This window comes from Podarcis bocagei (genome assembly GCF_964188305.1).
Source record: "Podarcis bocagei genome assembly, chromosome: 14".
Classification (NCBI taxonomy): Eukaryota; Metazoa; Chordata; class Lepidosauria; order Squamata; family Lacertidae; genus Podarcis; species Podarcis bocagei.
In genome coordinates this window covers 33,441,786-33,461,305 of record NC_138139.1, presented here as the reverse complement: position 1 = coordinate 33,461,305, position 19,520 = coordinate 33,441,786, and the positions used below count along the sequence as shown (strand labels likewise).

The window sequence follows — 19,520 nt, the reverse complement described above, 5'->3', positions numbered from 1 at the left end:
GCTATGTGGCTGGCCAGCAGTCCCCCAGCCATGGTTTGATGCACCTCAACTGTTACAAAAATAGGTAACTGAGTGGCTTCCCTTTGAGATTTGAAACCCAACATTAAGTCCAAGTGCTCTTAATTTTTTAAAAGCGCAATCTGGAACGTATGCCAGAAATGGCAATTAAACCTTAGTGTCAATCTATGACCCAATGAGCGACCTCAGAAGACAACCCTGTCAACCAAGGGTTACCTTGCACCCCATTTAAATGGAAAGAGCACCCCACAGTGCTTGGGGGGGTAGAACAGCCTTTCATTCCCTATTCCCATGGGAACGTGCCATGCACAAACGGATATCTTTTTTCAATGAATATATCAGCGACTGCTGGATAAAAGGCATTTTTTTTAATTTTATCAAATGGACCTGTACAAAAGTTAGCAGTACTTAGTCAAAAGCTAGTGAACAGAACAGATAACAACAGACGACCTTCAAACTTTACAGAAAAATAGATTGCATAAGGAGCCACTGCTGCCCCTCCCCGCTTTGTTCTCCCGCCTCCCCCCAAATTCCCAAAAGGCAATATGCAAAAAATAAAGAAAGAAGGAAGGAAGAAACACCTTTCAGCAAAACGGAAACAAAAACAAAAAACCCCAAGAATATGAAAACGTAGAAAAGATAAGATAACCTCTGAAAGTTTTAAAGATTTATAAAGTTTTCTTTTAAAAGGCACAACGTTACCATTAGAGTTGGGTGGTTATTATATGCTCAGCATACAATGGAACAAAACATCAACGAAATATTAGTCTACATCTAAAAAACTAACCAAAATATAGTGGAGAACGTTTTTATTTTCACAGCTTTGAAGGATGACATCTGGTCCCTAAATAGGCAACATTAAAGTGAAACTCAATCCGTAACTTCTGCTTAAAATGTAATTTCTCAAGAACGAGCTGTGCTCCCAAGCACAGTCCCAAAATCCAATGATGCCTTCAAATTTAATTTAATGTGTTGAAACTAATTGGCATGGGGAGGGTACGCTTATTGCCATTTTCCTTTTTCCACATTCATGCTGAAGTAGCCTCGCTGGAGAGAGAAGGGAGCTCTTCCAAATTAACATTGGGCCTGTTTTTAACCATTTCCAGGAAGGAATAGGCATGAAAAACCATAACTAGGAACTGGTTAAACCCTGTCAATATTTTTGTTTTAAGAGACTCTTGAGACACAATTGTTGATCATTCCAGGACCAGTCCTATGGAGTTTGCCTCCCTCTCCCATAATACTGGACCTTGGGGAGGGGGTTACCTCCCTTTGGATCCCATTGGCAATAGGCTCAGTGCTCCTTCATACAACCGATAATTGCCTTTTTAGGATTCTCAACCTCATGAGGTGGACAGGGTACTGCCATGAGCCTCAGTGGCTTTTGGGGGACAGGAAAAGATAGCGACCAATTCATGGAGGGCTGGAGCTCTCAGGGACTATAAGCCCCAATGGCAAAAGAGAAGCACCATAATCAGAAAAGGTCTACCTGTTAATTAGAATCATAGAACTGTAGAAGGGACCTCCTTCTTGTCCAACCCAAGAATAGGTGTTTAGGAGGAATCCCACAGGCAGGACCTTGAGATCGTTGTTTTATCAGCTCCCAGCAGCAGCTGGCTAGTTTCTTTCATTAATAGAATCCTAGACTTGATGGACCTCATTTCTGGCCTGACATGGTCAGAAGTACGGTAAATATATGTTATTTATAACTTAGTATCAATGTTATAATAACTCCTCAACAAATTATAAGGAAATACCATCAGTAAGGATTCTTTTTCTCCCTGCTCCCCCTGAAAACTAATCCATCACTTCCCTTCCATAATATCCTTCCATAACCACTTTAATTATTTTGAGAAGCATTTCAGATTTGCTTTTAAGACTGGCTGAACCAAAGCACTGCACCACCTTCTTTTTAAGGAGCAGGAAAACCATATTTTCTCCACTAGTTTATGCTCCTTAAAATCTCTTTAAAAAAAAAATAAAATCTACTTCTTGCACAGAATTACTTCATTAATTAAAAAAGACAAAATTACACAGAACATAAATACATATTTAACAGATTTACCCCAAAACAATGACAAAAAGACACTTTTTTCTGAGCTTAACATACTTTTTTTTAAGCTTCTGAACAAAAATGTTAATTACAGCCAAACCTTGCTTAGAAGAACTCTTGATTACAAATCAAAGGAATTCTGACATTAGTTGGTTGGTAGGTCCCAAAAGATTCTCAAGTGGTCCCTCAATATTATTAAATGATTAGGATTTTTAAAATCTAGGTGGGTTCTGTGCGCCAAGGCCGACTCATCCTCACATTGCAATAGACCCCGGAATGCCTTTGTCGTCTCCTTGTTAACTTTGCACTGTCCTGCGTACGAATTGTGGCACTTCTCTTTTAAGTCCTCACAGAGGAGTTAGAATATACTGTCCTTCATGTATTCAAAGGAAACCATCAGTCCAGATGCTTTATTAATTATTAATTATTATTATTATTAATAGAGAAAATAGAACTCTTGTCTTCTGGAAACTTTTCAAAAGGGTTTTGGAGCAGATGGCCAAGTCATTATAGAAGAACAGGAGGCACTTGGGACGGGAAAATGGGGGTGCTCCTTTCACGGGCTGCGCCTTCTTCATTCCATTTCTGAACTTGTGTAGTGCATACTTTTTTGGGGGGGAGGGGGTCCAGGGAAGACCTCAGGTCTTCAACAACTCCTTCCGTCCTTCTCAAGGCCTTGTCAGAGTTGTGTAGACCGGCTGGTCCCAGTTCGCAGTGGGGCTGTGCGAGGGAGGGATGGACAAGCTGTTGAGGATCGGGGTGGCATACGGCCGGCGCGAGGAGTGGAAGTATGGGTACTGATAGAGGCTGGAAGCGTAGCCAGGGTATGGGTTGTAGTAGTTGGAGCTTTGGAGATCTGTGTAGTCGCACTGGGAACTGGAGAAAGAGGCCGTGGCCGTGGCCGAGGACACAGTAGTGGCGCATGCCTGGGCAGTGTAGGAGCCGTAGTCGGAGTGAGTCGGGGAGCTGTGGGACTGCTCATTGTAGTGGCTAGGGCTCAGCTGCTCTGTCTTGATGTGGGGCCTCTGCTGCCCACTTTCGTTGGAGGGAGGCGAGGTGGCGGGAGGGCTCTTGTGAGTCCAAACCTGGGGGGCTCCAGCCCCGCTGCCGCCGGTCGGGTGGGGGTAGGCGGGCCCGTAAGACCCTGCCGCAGAGTTCTGCCCGTGGTCAGGCGGCATGGCAGAGTGGCCGTTGAGCGGCAAGTACTGGTCAAACTCATGGACGTCAAAGGTCTCCATGTTGTTGATCACCTCGCTGCTCAGCTCAGAGATGTCGACGTTGCTGAAATCGATGTTCTGCCGGCCGCTCTCAACTAGGCGGCGCCCCTCGTGCTTCATCTCCTGCTTGCCCCCATGGTGGAGGTCCGTCTTGGGGGTGGTGGGCGGGGTAGGGGGCCCGTGGGTCTGCCCTGGAGACAAAGAACATTTCAAGCCATGTGAGCACTGTTCAGAACAAGCCGTTTCAAGCGTCTTTGGTTAGTGGTCCCTTAGCGCCAACATCGGACCCAAAGGAAAACAGGGATCACACAGAATCTTGGGAGTTCAGAAACATCTGGAGGTTCCCCACTCTGGTCTATACCAACCAGTGCCCCAATATGGTACCCTCCAGATGTTTGGGTCTACAGCTTCCATCGAGGGGGTTAGCTGGTTGACTGAGGGGTCAAGCCAGACAAATTAGAGATCCACAATCTGATCTCTTGCCTTAGCTTAAAAGCAGTTGTAGTGAAGGCTTGAGTTGGGACTGCCAAATGTCAACCTTCTCCCCCGTTTTGCTGATCTAAAATTTCTCCTTGCTGCCAAAGACCCTCTTTAAGTAGCGATGCAAAGGAGTGGGCCCTGCATGGAATGCGGAGGCTGAAATGCAGAGTTACGCTGGTTTGTGGTCGTCTTTTTCTTTCACTGCAATGAATGGGGCAGTCACATGTAAAAGTTCTCCATAGATATGGAAGCACACACACTCCTCCAAATGAGAGAACAAGCACACTTCCCTGGGCTCAGCATCGAGACAAGATTCCTGGGGTAAGCTCTGATGCTCTGGCAAGTACCGTATTACCCAGGCATCCGATGGCTGACATATACTGGCCAGTAACTTTGAGGGTATGTGATCACTTTGAAACACTTTTAGATGCTCTAAGTGTTTTGAAATGTTTTTCTTTAATTGCTTTGGAAAAAAATTAGCTGGCTTTTACACATTTTAAGTATGTTTATGTATTGTTTTAACATTTTGATGTTTGTCACCCTGGGCTCCTTTGGAAAGGCAGGGTAGATATTTAATACATGATTAAGTCTGGAGTGGGCAGTGGTATGGTTGGGTAATTTTAGATGCTGGATTCGGGGGCGGGGCGGCTTTAGATTAGGGTGGGCAAACTTTCCCATCTTCCCAGATGTTGTCACACTCCAGCTCCCACCAACCTCAGCCCATAGAATCATCTCCAAACTATGCAACTTAATTTATTATTATTCTGTGAAATTTGATTATGGCCTTCCAGATTATTTCTGTTTAATTATTGGTTGATGCAACACGGAAGGCACCCACAACCTTGAGATTTCAAACTATGTCTCCTCCGTATTTAGATGGGAGACATGTCAGAATATCTATCCATCAGCACTGATGTTACTTGCAGCCAGGAAGAGGTGGAAACTATTCTTCAGTGAGAATTTTATCGCTCCCCACACAATTCTCCAGGAAGTGATTTCTCCAAGGGATTTTTCAGAGAGTTTCCCTGTTCTGAATATTATGGAAAAAAATATGTTGCCTGCTGATAAATGGGAGAAAATTATGCAAGGCTTCTGTGCCTGTCTTAGCAGCCCAGTATACCACAGGAGATTTTACTGCATGACGTGGGGAACCACTGATGTGAAAACATACTTCGCAATGTAACTATTTGTAATTTTTGTGATGACTGCTGGTTTTCAGCGAAAATATCTGACAGCCCTGGGACAATGAGAGTTGGAAACCAATAACATCTGGAGGGCTCCAGGTTCCCCATCCTTGCAGATGGCTTCCCAGTGGGACATCTGGTTGGTCACTGTGAGACCAGGATGCTGGACTAGATGAGCCTCCTTCATCCTGATCCAGCAGACAGGCTCTTTTGATGCTCACTGACTTAAAAATGTGGTCAAGTCTCACTTTGCTGCCTTGGGGGACCCTCCTTCTCATTCTGCCAAGAGGCACCCTGGATATTTGCTCAAAGAGCTGCACTGATGGCACCACTAAGTAGGAACAGAAGCAAAGAACAGATAGCTGTGAAGGGAATCCCTGTGGGGTTTTTTTTTTTTTTTGCAAGGAAGTGTTGGGCAAGAGACAGGAGTGCAGAAGTAAGAGTGGGCAATGGGCTGGGTTCTCCCCTTGTTCACTGGCAAAGGGGGAACAGGTGAGCCCAAATATTACCCAAAAGGTTCCTGGTCCAATCTGAAGATGCTGGGGATTGAGCCAAAGATGACGCTCTAACCCGTAGCTAGATCCCTTCCCTTTTAAAGAATCTGCGCCCTGTCATTGCATATAGATGCTGTTTTCTCCAAGGACACAGCCACACCAGACACTGAAAGCACTGCACTGCGCTACCGCTCTAAAAGGTCAAGGCACTCCCTCCCCAATAATCCTGGGAACTGTAGATTACCCTTCTGAGGGTTACAATTGCCAGTCCGCTTAAACTACAGTTCCCAGGATTCTTTTAGAAAAGCTATTTGCTTTAAATGTATGCGGTAGATGTGACTTAATTGCTTGGCAACTGAGAAGAGCATTTGAAAAAGGGTGAAATGGCACATGCCCTTTCATTTATTAAATATATACTACATTTTAGCATTGTGTCTATAAGTTGTTACACTGTTATACATTGTGAACAATTACACCTTGATTGATTTTTGCAGCCCTCTTGGTGTTTCCCATTATAAATCTGTCGCCCTCCCCTTTCCTTACCTGCGTGGTCACTGTGGTGGTGAGTTTCGCTCATGGATCCCAGACCAGTGTCTGCTTTGTAGATCTGGTTCCCACTGTGATGACTCAGTTCGGCTCCCGAATCAGAATCGCTTTGGCCTGCCTTGACGCTTTTCCTCCTGCGTGGCTGATATTTATAGTCTGGGTGGTCCTTCTTGTGCTGGACTCGCAAGCGCTCGGCTTCTTCGACAAAGGGACGCTTCTCACTTTCACTTAGCAAACTTTTGGAGAGAAAAAAGAGAGATTAAAATCATTGCTTCCATTCAAAAACTACTGTATTTTTCGCTCTATAACACGCACCCGACCATAACACACACGTAGTTTTTAGAGGAGGAAAATCCGTAGGCATGCCACCCGTAGGCATTCACTCCATAACACGCACAGACATTTCCCCTTACTTTTTAGGAGGAAAAAAGTGAGTGTTATGGTGCAAAAAATACGGTAGATTACTGCAATCTAATCTCTTTACTTCGAGAGCTTCTTGTTCTCGAAGCTACCAGCATGAGTTTGACCAAACTGCAGGACGCAGTGGAAGACAGGAGTGATTGGCATGCTCTGGTCCATGGGGTCACAAAGAGTCGGACACGACTAAACGACTAAACAACAACAATCTCTTTACGCCATGGCTAGGCAAACTAAGGCCCAGGGGGCGGATCTGGCCCAATTGCCTTCTAAATCCGGCCCGCGGATGGTCCGGGAATCAGCGTGTTTTTACATGAGTAGAATGTGTGCTTTTATTGAAAATGCATCTCTGGATTATTTGTGGGGCATAGGAATTCATTCATTCCCCCCCCCACCTAAAAAAATAGAGTCCGGCTTCCCACAAGGTCTGAGGGACAGTGGACCGGCCCCCTGCTGAAAAAGTTTGCTGACCCCTGCTTTATGCAATATATGTCTCAAGTGTGTTGGTCTGGAAAGCCAAGTCAAAGGTCACACTTCTGCCCCAGTGCAAGTAAAGAGAGCATTTATTTTACTGGAGAATGCTACCACTTCATTTTTTCCAGTCTTAAATTCAATTTTCCACATCAGTTTGCAATTTTTCTTTTTTAAAAAAATCTTCATGAAAATTCATCATTTTAGTGCATTCCCCCATGTACATGTTTGCATGCAATTCTGCTTAATATATGTATTTTTGCAATACAATTTCCCCCAATACAAATTTTGAAGGACGGCTGTTTCAGAAAAGTGCAAATTAGGTAGGTTTGCATTTAATTGCAGATTGGACTGAATTTCTTCCACATTTCCAGATATCACATCACAGCATGGGCTTCATATTTAACAGGAAATTGTTGTCATGTGTTTTAGGAAGATTTTTCAAAAATTAAAAATTTAGATGTTTAACTGATATTACAAAGTAACTTAGAACAGAACAATACTATGCATGTCTAATCCCGTTAAGTTCAAGGTTTATTTTCAGATAAATGTGTATAGGACTATATAGAAACTTTGAAAACACCAGCCAAAGCAGAAAATTCCAGTTGGAGAGCTTTGACATTCTGCTTTACTCTCAAGTGAAATTTGTAAGACTTGAATGTTCAGCTTCAGCTGAATTCTGCCTTCAGTTCATGAGGCCCTTCTGAGGATTCCTCCTCAGTATGATGAACATGGCATGAAGGCATGGGGCATGGCCTTTCCAGTGGTGGCTCCTTGTGTTTGAACTCCCTTCTAAGGTAGGACCTGGGTCTGGGGGGGGGGCAACCTCTTTATGGTTTCAGGTGGCTGGTTGACACATTGTTTCCAGCATGCTTTTGAAGGAGGAGACATTGATCAGTCCTGCTCTTGCTATCAGTAAATATTCTTTAGTGATTTGCTACATGTGTTAATTTATGATTTTTAAAATTATTTTTGTCTGCGCAAACAGCAGTATAGCAATTATCTATATAAATAACCACGTATAATTTGGAACTCAACAGCGACTTTCTGCTCCTGAACAGAATCCAGTTTTCCATTAAAAAGGGTTTAATGAAATTATATACAGCTCCTACCAGTTGCATATAACAGATCAGATTTCCCATCACTGCAACGAACAATACCCAAGTTAAACATTATTTTACAGGCGAATCTTTCGAGTATTTACAAATCTTTGGAATGTATTCTTTAATCTTTGTTACAAGTTTCAGAAATCCTGAACCACAATATACAAAATGTTGGTTTTTCTTCTTCTCTAGTCACTCTACCCTTCTCATTTTACATAATTTTATATCCATCAAGCAAACTTTCCAGGCAGAGAAGACGAGCGCAATTTCAGTGTAAACTTGTTCAGGTTGCAATCCTAAATCCATTTAGCATGAAGAAAGCTACATGGGACTCAATTAAATCTACCTTTGAGTAGACATGTATAGGATCCCACAGTCAAAATACAATCTGTTGCACTTATTTGGAACAACGAGTCCTACTGAATGCTTGTGGGAAATCAGCATATAAATAAACTTAAGTAGCATTTACTTAGGAGAAAACCTCAGCGGGTGGACTGCTATATCTTTGTTATTCCTATTGCTATTACTGCCAACTGATACTTCATAAAAAAAGACTTCTACTCTAGTGTTTCCACTTAAACCAATACAATTAAAATGTATCAGATCCTGATCACCACACAGCCTTGCTTGCACTCCCATGTTGTAGCTGTTGGTTTGACCCTCACCTTTTTACAGGGAAAAATGGGACCCATATACTTTCCTCCCTCATAAGCTGCCCTTGTGGGTCTGCCAGGTAACTTCAATTTAAAACCGCTGTTGCTGTGGTGGCATTAAGCAGTTTATCGATCACACTGTTCGGCTGCGCAGTTTGTGAAAACAGATTTGCATTCAGCGGCTGGGAGCCGTGAGTCAGAGAGGAACCCAAGGTTTCGTTTTTAAGAGTCCTTAGCCTTCCCTCCAGACTCCAGGAGGAGAGATTACAGAGAGATGAAGGCAGAGGGGTGGGGGAGAAACACTTTGGGGTAGGATCTGAGGAAGAAGGAAAAAGCAAAGTAGCTATACCAAAATGTTATCCTAGAGCAGTGAAAAGGGTGAGTTTGGGACACGCAAATTTAAGCACCAACACAAACCAGATTACAACAGCCACCACCTTCCTCCATCCCCTGAGTTTTAATTTTATCGTTGCAGCTCTCCTGCATTTGTTCTCCATACACACTCGTCTCTTCCATATAGGAGGCTTACATCATTTCAAAGTCTCTAATATTCTCTTAGCTGACAAGAGGACTTGCAAACTAAATACAGTGGTACCTCGGGTTACATATGCTTCAGGTTACATACGCTTCAGGTTACAGACTCCGCTAACCCAGAAATAGTACCTGGGGTTAAGAACTTTGCTTCAGGATGAGAACAGAAATCGTGCTCCGGCGGTGCGGCAGCAGTAGGAGGCCCCATTAGCTAAAGTGGTGCTTCAGGTTGAGAACAGTTTCAGGTTAAGAATGGACCTCTGGAATGAATTAAATACTTAACCCGAGGTACTACTGTAATGGTCAGCTTGAGCAAATGATGATGATGATGATTTTTAAAGCCCTTCCTTTGCACCTGCTAGCATTTTCCTGTCCTTGTACCCCCTTCTCCCCATATGCACAGGTATCTCTTTCCTGCGTATTCTACCATATTTTTGATCCATAGAACTTTTAACAATGCACGGGAAAACATGGACCCTGAACCACAAAGTTCACCCAGCACAATCTTAGGTATCACTACTCAGAAGTAAAGCTCATTGCTTGCAACCAGACTTATTCCCAGGTATGTGCATGTGCATAGCATTGTACTGTTAGAACACTATTAGCTCTTAGCGAACACCAAGGGTTATACCTAACCAAGTTGTACTGAACTTAAGTTAGCAACGTCCATTAATTTCAATGCATCTACTCTGAGTAGGGCTGGCATTGGCTACAACCCAGAGTATCCAAAGGAAGTGACAATTTTTATTTTTATTTTTTGCAAATCTTTCCAGGAAACTACTTGATAATATTTGCAAGAGAAATAAAAGGTAACAGGCAAAGCATATTTAACACATTTAATTTCCATATATTTATACGGGAAAATTCCATTTAACTATGAAAGGCTTAAACAAAGGGAAGATACAGACACTTGCATGATATCCAGCTAAGTCAGACCACCCAAATCAATAAACTAAACTTACTTAACTCCATTCATTTCAATGGGTCTAGCTCCAAGTACGACTAATCTTGTACGTCACTCGTTATTTCTAAAGCACCACAAACCCACGAGCAATTTAAATTCGTGCTTACACAACCGGCAATCCTCATCCAGCCAAATGCGCCACATCACATCAGATCCAGGGGCTCAATAGACTTGCTGTTTTCACTGGCAACTGGCTACTACAAAAAAGGGAGGACGGGCAAGAGAATCATAGGATTGTAGAGTTGGCCTGGTCTTCTTTCGAAAATCAAGTTCTCTGCAGCAAAAGCCATTTCCCACAGTTGTGAGAGGCCGGCAATTTTTATTTTTTCAAGGAACAGAACAAGCTGCCTTATACAGAGTCAGACTGCTAGTCAATCCAATTTAGTGCTGTCTACAGCGCCTGGCAGGGACGCGGGTGGCACTGTGGGTTAAACCACAGAGCCTTGGGCTTGCCGATCAGAAGGTCGGCGGTTTGAATCCCCATGACGGGGTGAGCTCCCGTTTCTCGGTCCCTGCTCCTGCCAACCTAGCAGTTCCAAAGCACATCAAAGTGCAAGTAGATAAATAGGTACCGCTCCGGCGGGAAGGTAAACGGCGTTTCTGTGCACTGCTCTTGTTCGCCAGAAGCAGCTTAGTCATGCTGGCCACATGACCCGGAAGCTGTACGCCGGCTCCCTCGGCCAATAAAGCGAGATGAGTGCCACAATCCCAGAGTCAGCCACGACTGGACCTAATGGTCAGGGGTCCCTTTACCTTTACAGCGCGTGGCAGCAGCGCTCCAAGGATTCAGGCACATGGACATTCCCAGCCCTCCCCATGGGGATGCTGCTGGAGATTGAATTTGGGTTCTTTTGTGTGCAAAGCAGATGCCGTGCCCTTGAGCTTCTGCCACCTTAAAACACAGGGGGAGCCCAAAGGGGGCAGAGGAGCAAGTGTCCTGAATGCTGAACTCCTGTCACTGACATAAGCCGTCATTTCTCTCTCTCACCCACCTGGAAATATAATTTGCCCTTTTCTGTGCCCTCCAAGAATTTTTTTCTGGTGCCGCCACTGCTTTTAAACTGGAGAAAAAAGAAGAAGTAAGATGGAGTGGAAATCTCAAACCGCACACCCCAACACCAGGAGCCAAACAAACCTCCCATATCCCCCTCTCAAATCCTTTCCTGTGCTCTGCTCTGTTTACAAAGAGCAATTTCTGCTCCTACATTCTGGCGTCCTTGGATAACACTAATCAGTTACTGGGATACTGGACATTCCCTAGTTTGGGGAGCAGGTCCCCACTGTCCCAGAAGATTGGCTTGAGATTCACCTGGATGCACAGAAACACAACTGTGTGCAGAACAAAAAACAAAGAAATGGTTCCTGTTATGAGAGACGATTGCAGCAGCCGAAAGGCTCCAGGCTCCCAAGCCTCGGGAAATAATTCGGTTCTTCTAGAGGGACCTTGACATGTTTGGCACTCGACCAAAATTTTGTTTTTCATTTGGGATCAGCGGAAGGTTAAAAACAGACTCTCTTCATTCAAAGGGGGGTGGGTTGCAAACTGGAAGAGGAAAAGTTAAGCCACTGCAAATTGCTTTAGCGAGTAAGTCATACAGCTCAGGAGCTACTGATGCTAGAAGTGACCATTAATTATCAGTCAATTTCACTGGACTGCAGACTGTTGCCAATAGATTACAAATAGTCGCAGCTGGCAGCATAAGAGGTTTTGGTGCCAGGGGCAGAAAAGTTCAATGTAGCAACCGCCTCACCAATTAAATTAACCTGGGAGCAGAAGCAGGAGTGCTGTTTCAGGTTCTACAGGGAGCGGCAAAGATTCACAGCAATGTTCAAAGGCACAGATTTCACCTTGGATATGGTCAAGATTAAACTGCAAACACAAAAACAAAAAAGAGCGCACGTTGAGAGCTTTCCCTGGCTACGCTTTAATACCTTATAGCAGGAGTGAGCAGACTTTATGCTTGCAGGAGCTACTCTGAGTGTTTTGCTAGAACCCAGAGCTCTAACAACTGGAGCCAGATGCACAAGACATTTACTGAGAATAAAAGAATTCTGAGCACAGGAATTCGGTTTTGAGAACCAAAACTGACCTGTGCTCACATTCCTCCCAAACCAAAAAGCCATTCCTACTGAACATATACAGCTTTTATCATTTCAGCAGTATAGTTTAAGAGAAGAGTAACTTTGTGGTTGCCATTGTTTAAACAATTAGAAGATATTAAGATGGATAGGAAACTGCCTAATACCAAGTCACACCCTCCGTTCATCTAGCTCAGTATTGTCTACACTGACTGGCAGCAGCTGCCCAAGGTTTTTAGACAGCGAGTATCTCACAGCTCTACCTAGAGATGCCAGAGATTGAACCTGACACCTTCTGCATGCAAGGGAGATCTACAACTAACCTATGGTCTATTCCCTGGGAGCCAGAAATCCTTCACATCTTCAGTTCACCCCAGTTCAGCCAACAGACCCTGATCTACTTTCTGCCCAGCTCCGATCTAAGAGGAACAGTACTCAATTTTTGTCCTTTCCATCCAAATATTACTTTTCTTCCATGAGAATGAGGCCGCGATCCTAGATTCATTTACCCGGAGTAAGGTCCATTTGCCTCAGTGGGGCATATATCAAAGCAGTGAATATATAGGATTGCAGTGTGGGAATATTTAATATACTCTTTCACATTGTCTGCGGCTATCATGGGGCAGTGTGCAATAGCATCCTGGTCACTCTATCTTCTGTGCCATAAGCTAGGCTGAGAGAGTGACCAGTCCACCATCAGCCTCTGAGCTGCAGCACTGAACAGGGATGTGAACAGAGGCACAACAACTCCAAACCCTTTGCTATAAACACGGACTGTGCATAAGCCTTTGGACGCACATATTGGTGCTTTGAACAGGAAAGAGCGGGTTTCAATACTGTGGCTTCTCCATTTGTGGCCACTCCCTTTACAGAGTATGTGTGCATGCACACAGACACACATGCAGCCTATGTTCAGGTACATGTGCTTACTGGGAACATACTGAAACTGCAGTCCTAGGAAAGAGGCCCCACTGAACTCAGCTCTTTAACAATGTACGCCTTCCGAGCAAACTTGCATCAGATGGCACTTTTATGTAGTATTTTGCCACCAACCTTAACACTGCATCTTTTCGGTTCTGGATCGAGCACACACAACTATTCCGCAAAGGTTTTAAACTCATTATACGTCAGAGCACATTGTATCCAAGCATTGCATAAATGCATCCATGCAAATCCAGCTGGTCGAATAGGAGAGACACTAAGAGGCTACTCCCTAAAGCTCCAGGGGTGTGTTGCATTGCTTTCAGCTGTGACCATCCTACTCTGAGCAATCTTCTTCTTGTTGTTTTAAAAAAGAGCTAAAATAATAAGGCTATCAAGTTGATCGGGTGCATCAGTGCACTTGGCTGCTCTAGGTCACTAAGTCAAACTTCCCAACTTGTTGACAAGGAGTATTTTAAAGGCATCCTGGAAACAGAGGCCAATAATTCACATGCACTTAGGTAAAAATGACTGGATGCCTTGCTTACTGACAGCCAAGGTGCAAACCAGCTCCACTGGGAACCATCCCCCGTCAAAACTGAAGGGAAAGTCGTATGTGGTATCAGAAGTGGGATGATCCATTTACATACACAGCCCATCCGATGAGTGACTCAATCCTAAAACAAGGAGTGGCAGCATGTCCCTTTTGGGGAGATAGGTGTGCATGGTGACCTTATTCATAGAACTGGAAGGGACCAAGAGGATCATCTACTCTAACTGCAGGGATCTGCAGGAAACTTTCACCAAATATGGGACTTGAACCCACAACCCTGGGATTAAGAGTTTCATGCTCTACCAACCGAGCTATCCCTCAGGAATATATGCTTGTAGACTGGCTCCATTATATTCTTTGGTACCTACTTTGATGTAAGGGGAGCTTTAGCCTCAGAGGGAATATTAAGCAGAACAGCTCGGAGAAAGGCAAAAATCACAATCCCCTTCCAAGGACAAAAGGGGTTAGCTTCTGACAATGATGTTATAGATTTCCAGCCTTATGAAACGGGGCTGGACTAAATGACTCATGGTACCCCCTCCACCTCTTATACCAGACTCCAAACACATATGTTGATCATGCAACTATCCCAGAAACAGTGCCCAGAACATGCATCAAATGCAGACAGATGTCCTTTTCATTTAACATCGATGACACTAGGCCAGTTAAACTGCATGTGATCGCACTTTCAATGCTGTTTGTGCGCGCAAAAGTCTTGGGGCAGATGCACTGCTGTGTTTCCAATCTGCACATACTCTGTAGCTTCCTCCTGAAATCCTGTAACTTTTTATGCCACAAATGTCTCGGGGCGTGTCTCCTGCTTTTGCTGCGCTATAGTGCAAGAGTGCAATAAAACTGGGGAGCTGTCACAGAGCTACTGCTACAGCAAAATGACGTTTGGATGGCCCAATATTTAACCACCACTAAAGCACTACTGTTGAGTCAATAGCATGCTGCAGAATCGCCAGTCTGGTGGGGCTCACAGCACAGGCAATTGTTAAAGGAATGAGCTGTGCGCAACGAAGAACCCTTGATGAAATTTCACTTGAGTCATAATAAACTCAAGTAGGGAGATTTCTTGGGCAAGCCACTATTCTCTCAGCCACAGCCTCTGCAATATGGGAATAATAATACTGGACTACCTTATGCAGCTGTGGCAAAGATTAATGCAGAGATAATATAGGCACCACACTTGAAATGGACTGTATCAGTACTATGTTGTAGTATTACCATCTTATCGAATTACATTCTTTGCAGCAGCTACTGAGAAAACATGAGCAAGTAATCTAGAAGGAAAGCGCTGGCAGATTGCAAAGGTGGTTCACTAATCTGACGAAGCCAAGTCAACAGTTACCGCTGGAATGATTTATTTTTGCTATGCAGTTTGATATTCCACGAGGACTGGCCAGGTCAGTCGCCGCCGCTTCATGTATTTGCTGCAGGCATTCTACTTCTTTTGGACCCTTTGCCACAGCCTTAAAACCACATGCAATAAATACGGCACAGTCAATTCGATTATTACAACCTGCAGGGCTATACATGGTGGAGAGAACGCATTGTGGGACTAGATGATCAATTTTATGATTCTACTATCATTAAGATCAGTGACTACGGAACAGGGTGGGGGGACCTTCTCCCCCATTTCCTTACCCCTTCAAAGTGAAAGGAAAGAGTTGGGACTGCTCTGTACTAGTACCATCGAAGAATAGTGAATTTATTATTTACATTAATAATAATGCAAGTAAGTTTTTTTAAAAATAAAAAATGTGGCGCTGGGACGTGGTACCAGTTGCATTTTTTATTCAGGATTTATATTTGTTATTCCTTCAAAGTACCGTATTTTTTGCTCTATAAGCCTCACTTTTCCCTCCTAAAAAGTAAGGGGGAAATGTGTGTGTGTCTTATGGAGCAAATGCAGGCTGCACAGCTATCCCAGAAGCCAGAACAGCAAGAGGGATTGCTGCTTTCACTGCACAGCGATCCCTCTTGCTGTTCTGGCTTCTGAGATTCAGAATATTTTTTTTCTTGTTTTCCTCCTCCAAAAACTAGGTGCGTCTTGTGGTCTGGTGTGTCTTATAGAGCAAAAAATACGGTAATTGGTTACATGAAGGTATCATTAAAACCTTTTTTTTTTTTAAGTGTTGACATTTCTAACCAAGGGTCCAAGTTTAGTAGTCCAGGAGCCTGAAGGAAAATGCAGTAGCTTTAACACAACTTTACCCTGTTGCCACACACCCAATGTCCAAATGGGAAACGGCCATAGCTCAGTGGATAAGTATCTGTTTTTCATGTAAAAGGTCCTCGGTTCAATCCCCAGGTAGGGCTGGAAGGGAATTATTTCTGAAACCCCTGACAGCATAGACAATACTAAACTAGGTGGACCAAACAGTCTGAAACAATATAAGTCCGCTTTCTATGATTTTCGTTTTCCGAATCACAGACTTCGGAACAACCCAATGCCTCTTATGAGCAAACCCTAACAGAAGTAGACTTGGTCTGAAAATACCACATGGAAATGTCAACAGATTCACTCTCACACCCACAAAGGTGTCAAGGGTAGCCCTACCAGCCTTGAGAGGAAAATAGGCACTAACCAAGAGACAAAACAAACTCCTGTGGCACCTTGTAAAAACCAACAGAATTGTTAGGCATAGGCTTTACAGGCACAGACCTGCAGATGAAATATTTCAGCCTATGAAGGTTCCACGAGACTCTTGTTTTTGACATGAAAACGGCGTTCTTCTATTCCTTATGAAGAGGCAATGAAATGGGTCTTTAAAAAATGCAAAGGAGTATTTCCCAAAACCCTGGAGCGCAGCTGCCTGTCAGGGCAGACTGCACTGAGCCAGATGAGCCAGTCAGGGTTTGGCCTGCATCCTGTTCACACATTACTGGCACTAATTAAAGTTTTGAATTTTAAAATAAATAATAATAGGAAATAAGTAATAGATTGATAGCTATTCCTTCCGAAACAGGAGGAGAAAAACTGGCAGAGCCAAGAAATAACCCATTGGGCACCCGTACATTGAACTAAACCATACCCAATTCCCAAAGCCTCTAAAGAAAAATGAGAATATTTGAATAGTGGGCCCTTCACAGCTCTGAGGAGTGTGTCCTTATAATATCACATTTACTGGGGGGGGAGGAATAGCCCTCCAAAGTGTGCAGTGCTTTGGGAGAGAAAAGTTTGGGAGGAAAGGGGGGGGGAACTAAGTAGGATTTTCGCCCACGCAACCAGACAGCTGGATGCTTCAAGGTTGCTAGGAGGCCACTGCGGCCTTGAAAGCAATGTGTAGCACACCTCACATGCTTTTCCACCCAGGCAGTGAGGCACAACTGAGATCCATGCTGCTCTCAGCAACCATCAGAATTGCCAAGACAGAAGAGGCAGCCTGGAGAAGTTTGGGGAAATTTGGGGGTGCTTTTGGTGGTGGGTAGGTTTAAAGTGCATGCCTTTCAAGTAGCAGAAATGTCCCTGATTTGAACCTTGATGTTTCTTTCTCTCTCTCCCCCCCCCCCACCAGCTGTCCCTCATTATGCTGCCTGTGCCTTTGATTTCCACCAGGTGTTCCCGGACTTTGGGATTTATCAGCCGAAGAGCTGCTGGAGACTCTACTGGGCCCCCCACTGTAACAACAAGAGACACCCCATGTGATTCGAAACTTGGGAATGGTTAGGAAATGTTCCATACAGTGCTCCTTTGGGAAGAGACATCACTAACTCCATAATGCCCACAAAAAGTGACTCCTATGACTTCCCTGTTTTTTTCAGTCCGTTTCCCCCACTTCCTAATCAGTCTCTCTTACAAGCAGCACAAACTTCAACGGAATTATTTATTTTTTTTACACAAAATGCTGGGGGGGGGAGTTCTTGGGGGGGAGTTCTACTAATTTTAATTGGGAAGAAATAAGTTGGGTTTGATGGAATTTTTTAAAAAGCTCAGACGCATTCTCTCCCCCCCCAGTTTATGTTTCACCTTCTTCAAACCTGGAGATCCAGAAAAACATGAAATTGAGTTCAAATGAACCCTACTCCATCTACATTAAGGATAGGTTTGGGGAGAGAGAAATTGAACGCCATCTAATCTCTCCAAAGGGGCCTTAATACCCATAAAGTCTTAATTTATGTACTTAAATTCATACACTGCCCGTACGCCGTTAAATGTCTGGAAAGTTTTCCAACCACACTACAGCAAGCATAAAGAAATAGTGTGTCAGAGTAGGAACTGGGAGAACAGGGTTCAAACCCACTCTGCCATGGCATTATATTTACTGGAGCACCTTGGGCTATCTTTTGCTAAAAGAGGGAGGGATAAGCTAAAATACAATAGCGGACCCAAAAGTAACACGATTTTAAGATGGGTTGGAGATCTGCTGCCCAAGTGCTGCGGGGAAAGCAAAAAATGTAACATACACTCCTCCCCCGAAAAAAGGGAAGGATACCCCAATCTTAAAACCTCGCTTTTTTTTTTAATGCTCCCACCGGTGTTCTAATGCAATTAATTTGTCATTAATCTGTTTCGGACTGGAATCTCACACTATTTGCTTGAGCGTATTCCTCGGAAGTAACTCCCATTCATTCCCGTCGGGGCGCGTTAACTCTAAAGTGAAAGGTCCCTGGCCGTCACCTTTCCTTTCACTGCGCGTATTGCCCTGGCAGGCGCGACCTCTCTCCACACCGCGGGCTGCTGCGCTCCGTCCGCCCAGCCCAGCCCCGCGCGCCCCGGCCCGGCCCGGTCACTCACCGCCACAGCTTGCCGAGCGTCTTGCTGAGCTCGGCGTTGTGCAGATGCGGGTATTGGTCAGCCAGCTTCCGCCGAGCGGCCTGCGCCCACACCATGAAGGCGTTCATGGGCCGCTTGACGTGCGGCTTGGCTTTCAGCGCCCCGTTGCCGCGGACGGGCATGGGCACCAGGCTCCAGTCGTAGCCCTTCAGCACCTGCGAGACGGCGTCGCGGATGCACGCCGGGAAGCGCTCGTCCACGTCGCCCGGCTCGCCTTTGGGGCCGCCGCCTGGTCGCTGCGAAGAAGCCGAGGGCGCCCCCGGGGCCCCCTCCGAGCCAGCGGGCGACGACGGCGCGTCCGAGTCCGAGTCCACGTGGGACATGGAGCTGGCCGTGCCCGCGGGGCTGCCCGGCGCCTCCAGGGCTTTGGAGTGCTCCTCGCTCATGTTCAGCATCGGCGGCGCGCGAGTAGAGCCGGCCGGGAAGAGCGGGGCGCCCCAGGAGCGGGGCCCAGGAGCCAGGCACGGGCCAGTCGGGAGCGCAAGGTGCCTGGAGCGCGCGATGGAGAGGCAGCCGGGCGCACGACGCCAAGCCGCCTGCCGGGCGAAAAGCGACGCTGGGCCAGCCGCCGCAGCAGCAGCAGGAGCCTCCGGAGCGGAATCGGCAGCCGCAGCAGCGCCAAACGCGCAAGTCCCCCCGGTGCGCTAAACTCTCCCGTGCGCAAAAAGCGGAGCTCTCCAAACGCGTCCTCTTCGCAGCCACCGACGTCGCCAAGTAGAAGCCGAGCGGCGAAGCCGGCCAGCAACTTTCTTTGAGTGCGGGGCGAGGCAGCCCCTCCCCTCCCGCACTTCCGATTGGCGGCCTCCGACCGTCTCATCTGCATAGGAGGGCGGGGCTTTGACCCTTTCCGACTTCTTAAAGAGGCAGCCGCCCCTTTTTCTTTTTTTTCTTTTTTTTTGCTTTCCAAAAATGAGTGTATTTACTGCATTGAATGTAACCGGGACGGTTTTCTTTGCTGCCCTTTCCCCGTTAACCCCTTGAGTACCGCTTCCCTCTGGCGGGGTGGTGGGGGCAGTCATGCAGAGGACATTTCTCTCCAGCATCTCCTGCTCC

At 45.4% G+C, this 19,520-nt stretch overlaps 1 protein-coding gene across 1 annotated transcript; it reads right to left on the bottom strand.

Moving 5' to 3' along the window:
- Window positions 1-1,029: 1,029 nt before the first annotated feature.
- On the bottom strand, window positions 1,030-19,200 carry SOX8 (SRY-box transcription factor 8). Its single transcript, XM_081170201.1, has 3 exons — window positions 18,429-19,200; window positions 5,990-6,228; window positions 1,030-3,479 (listed from the first exon to the last, which is right to left on the bottom strand). Exons 1-3 carry the CDS (start codon window positions 18,860-18,862, stop codon window positions 2,740-2,742), a joined length of 1,413 nt encoding a protein of 470 aa, XP_081026327.1. The 5' UTR covers window positions 18,863-19,200; the 3' UTR covers window positions 1,030-2,739.
- Window positions 19,201-19,520: the final 320 nt, after the last annotated feature.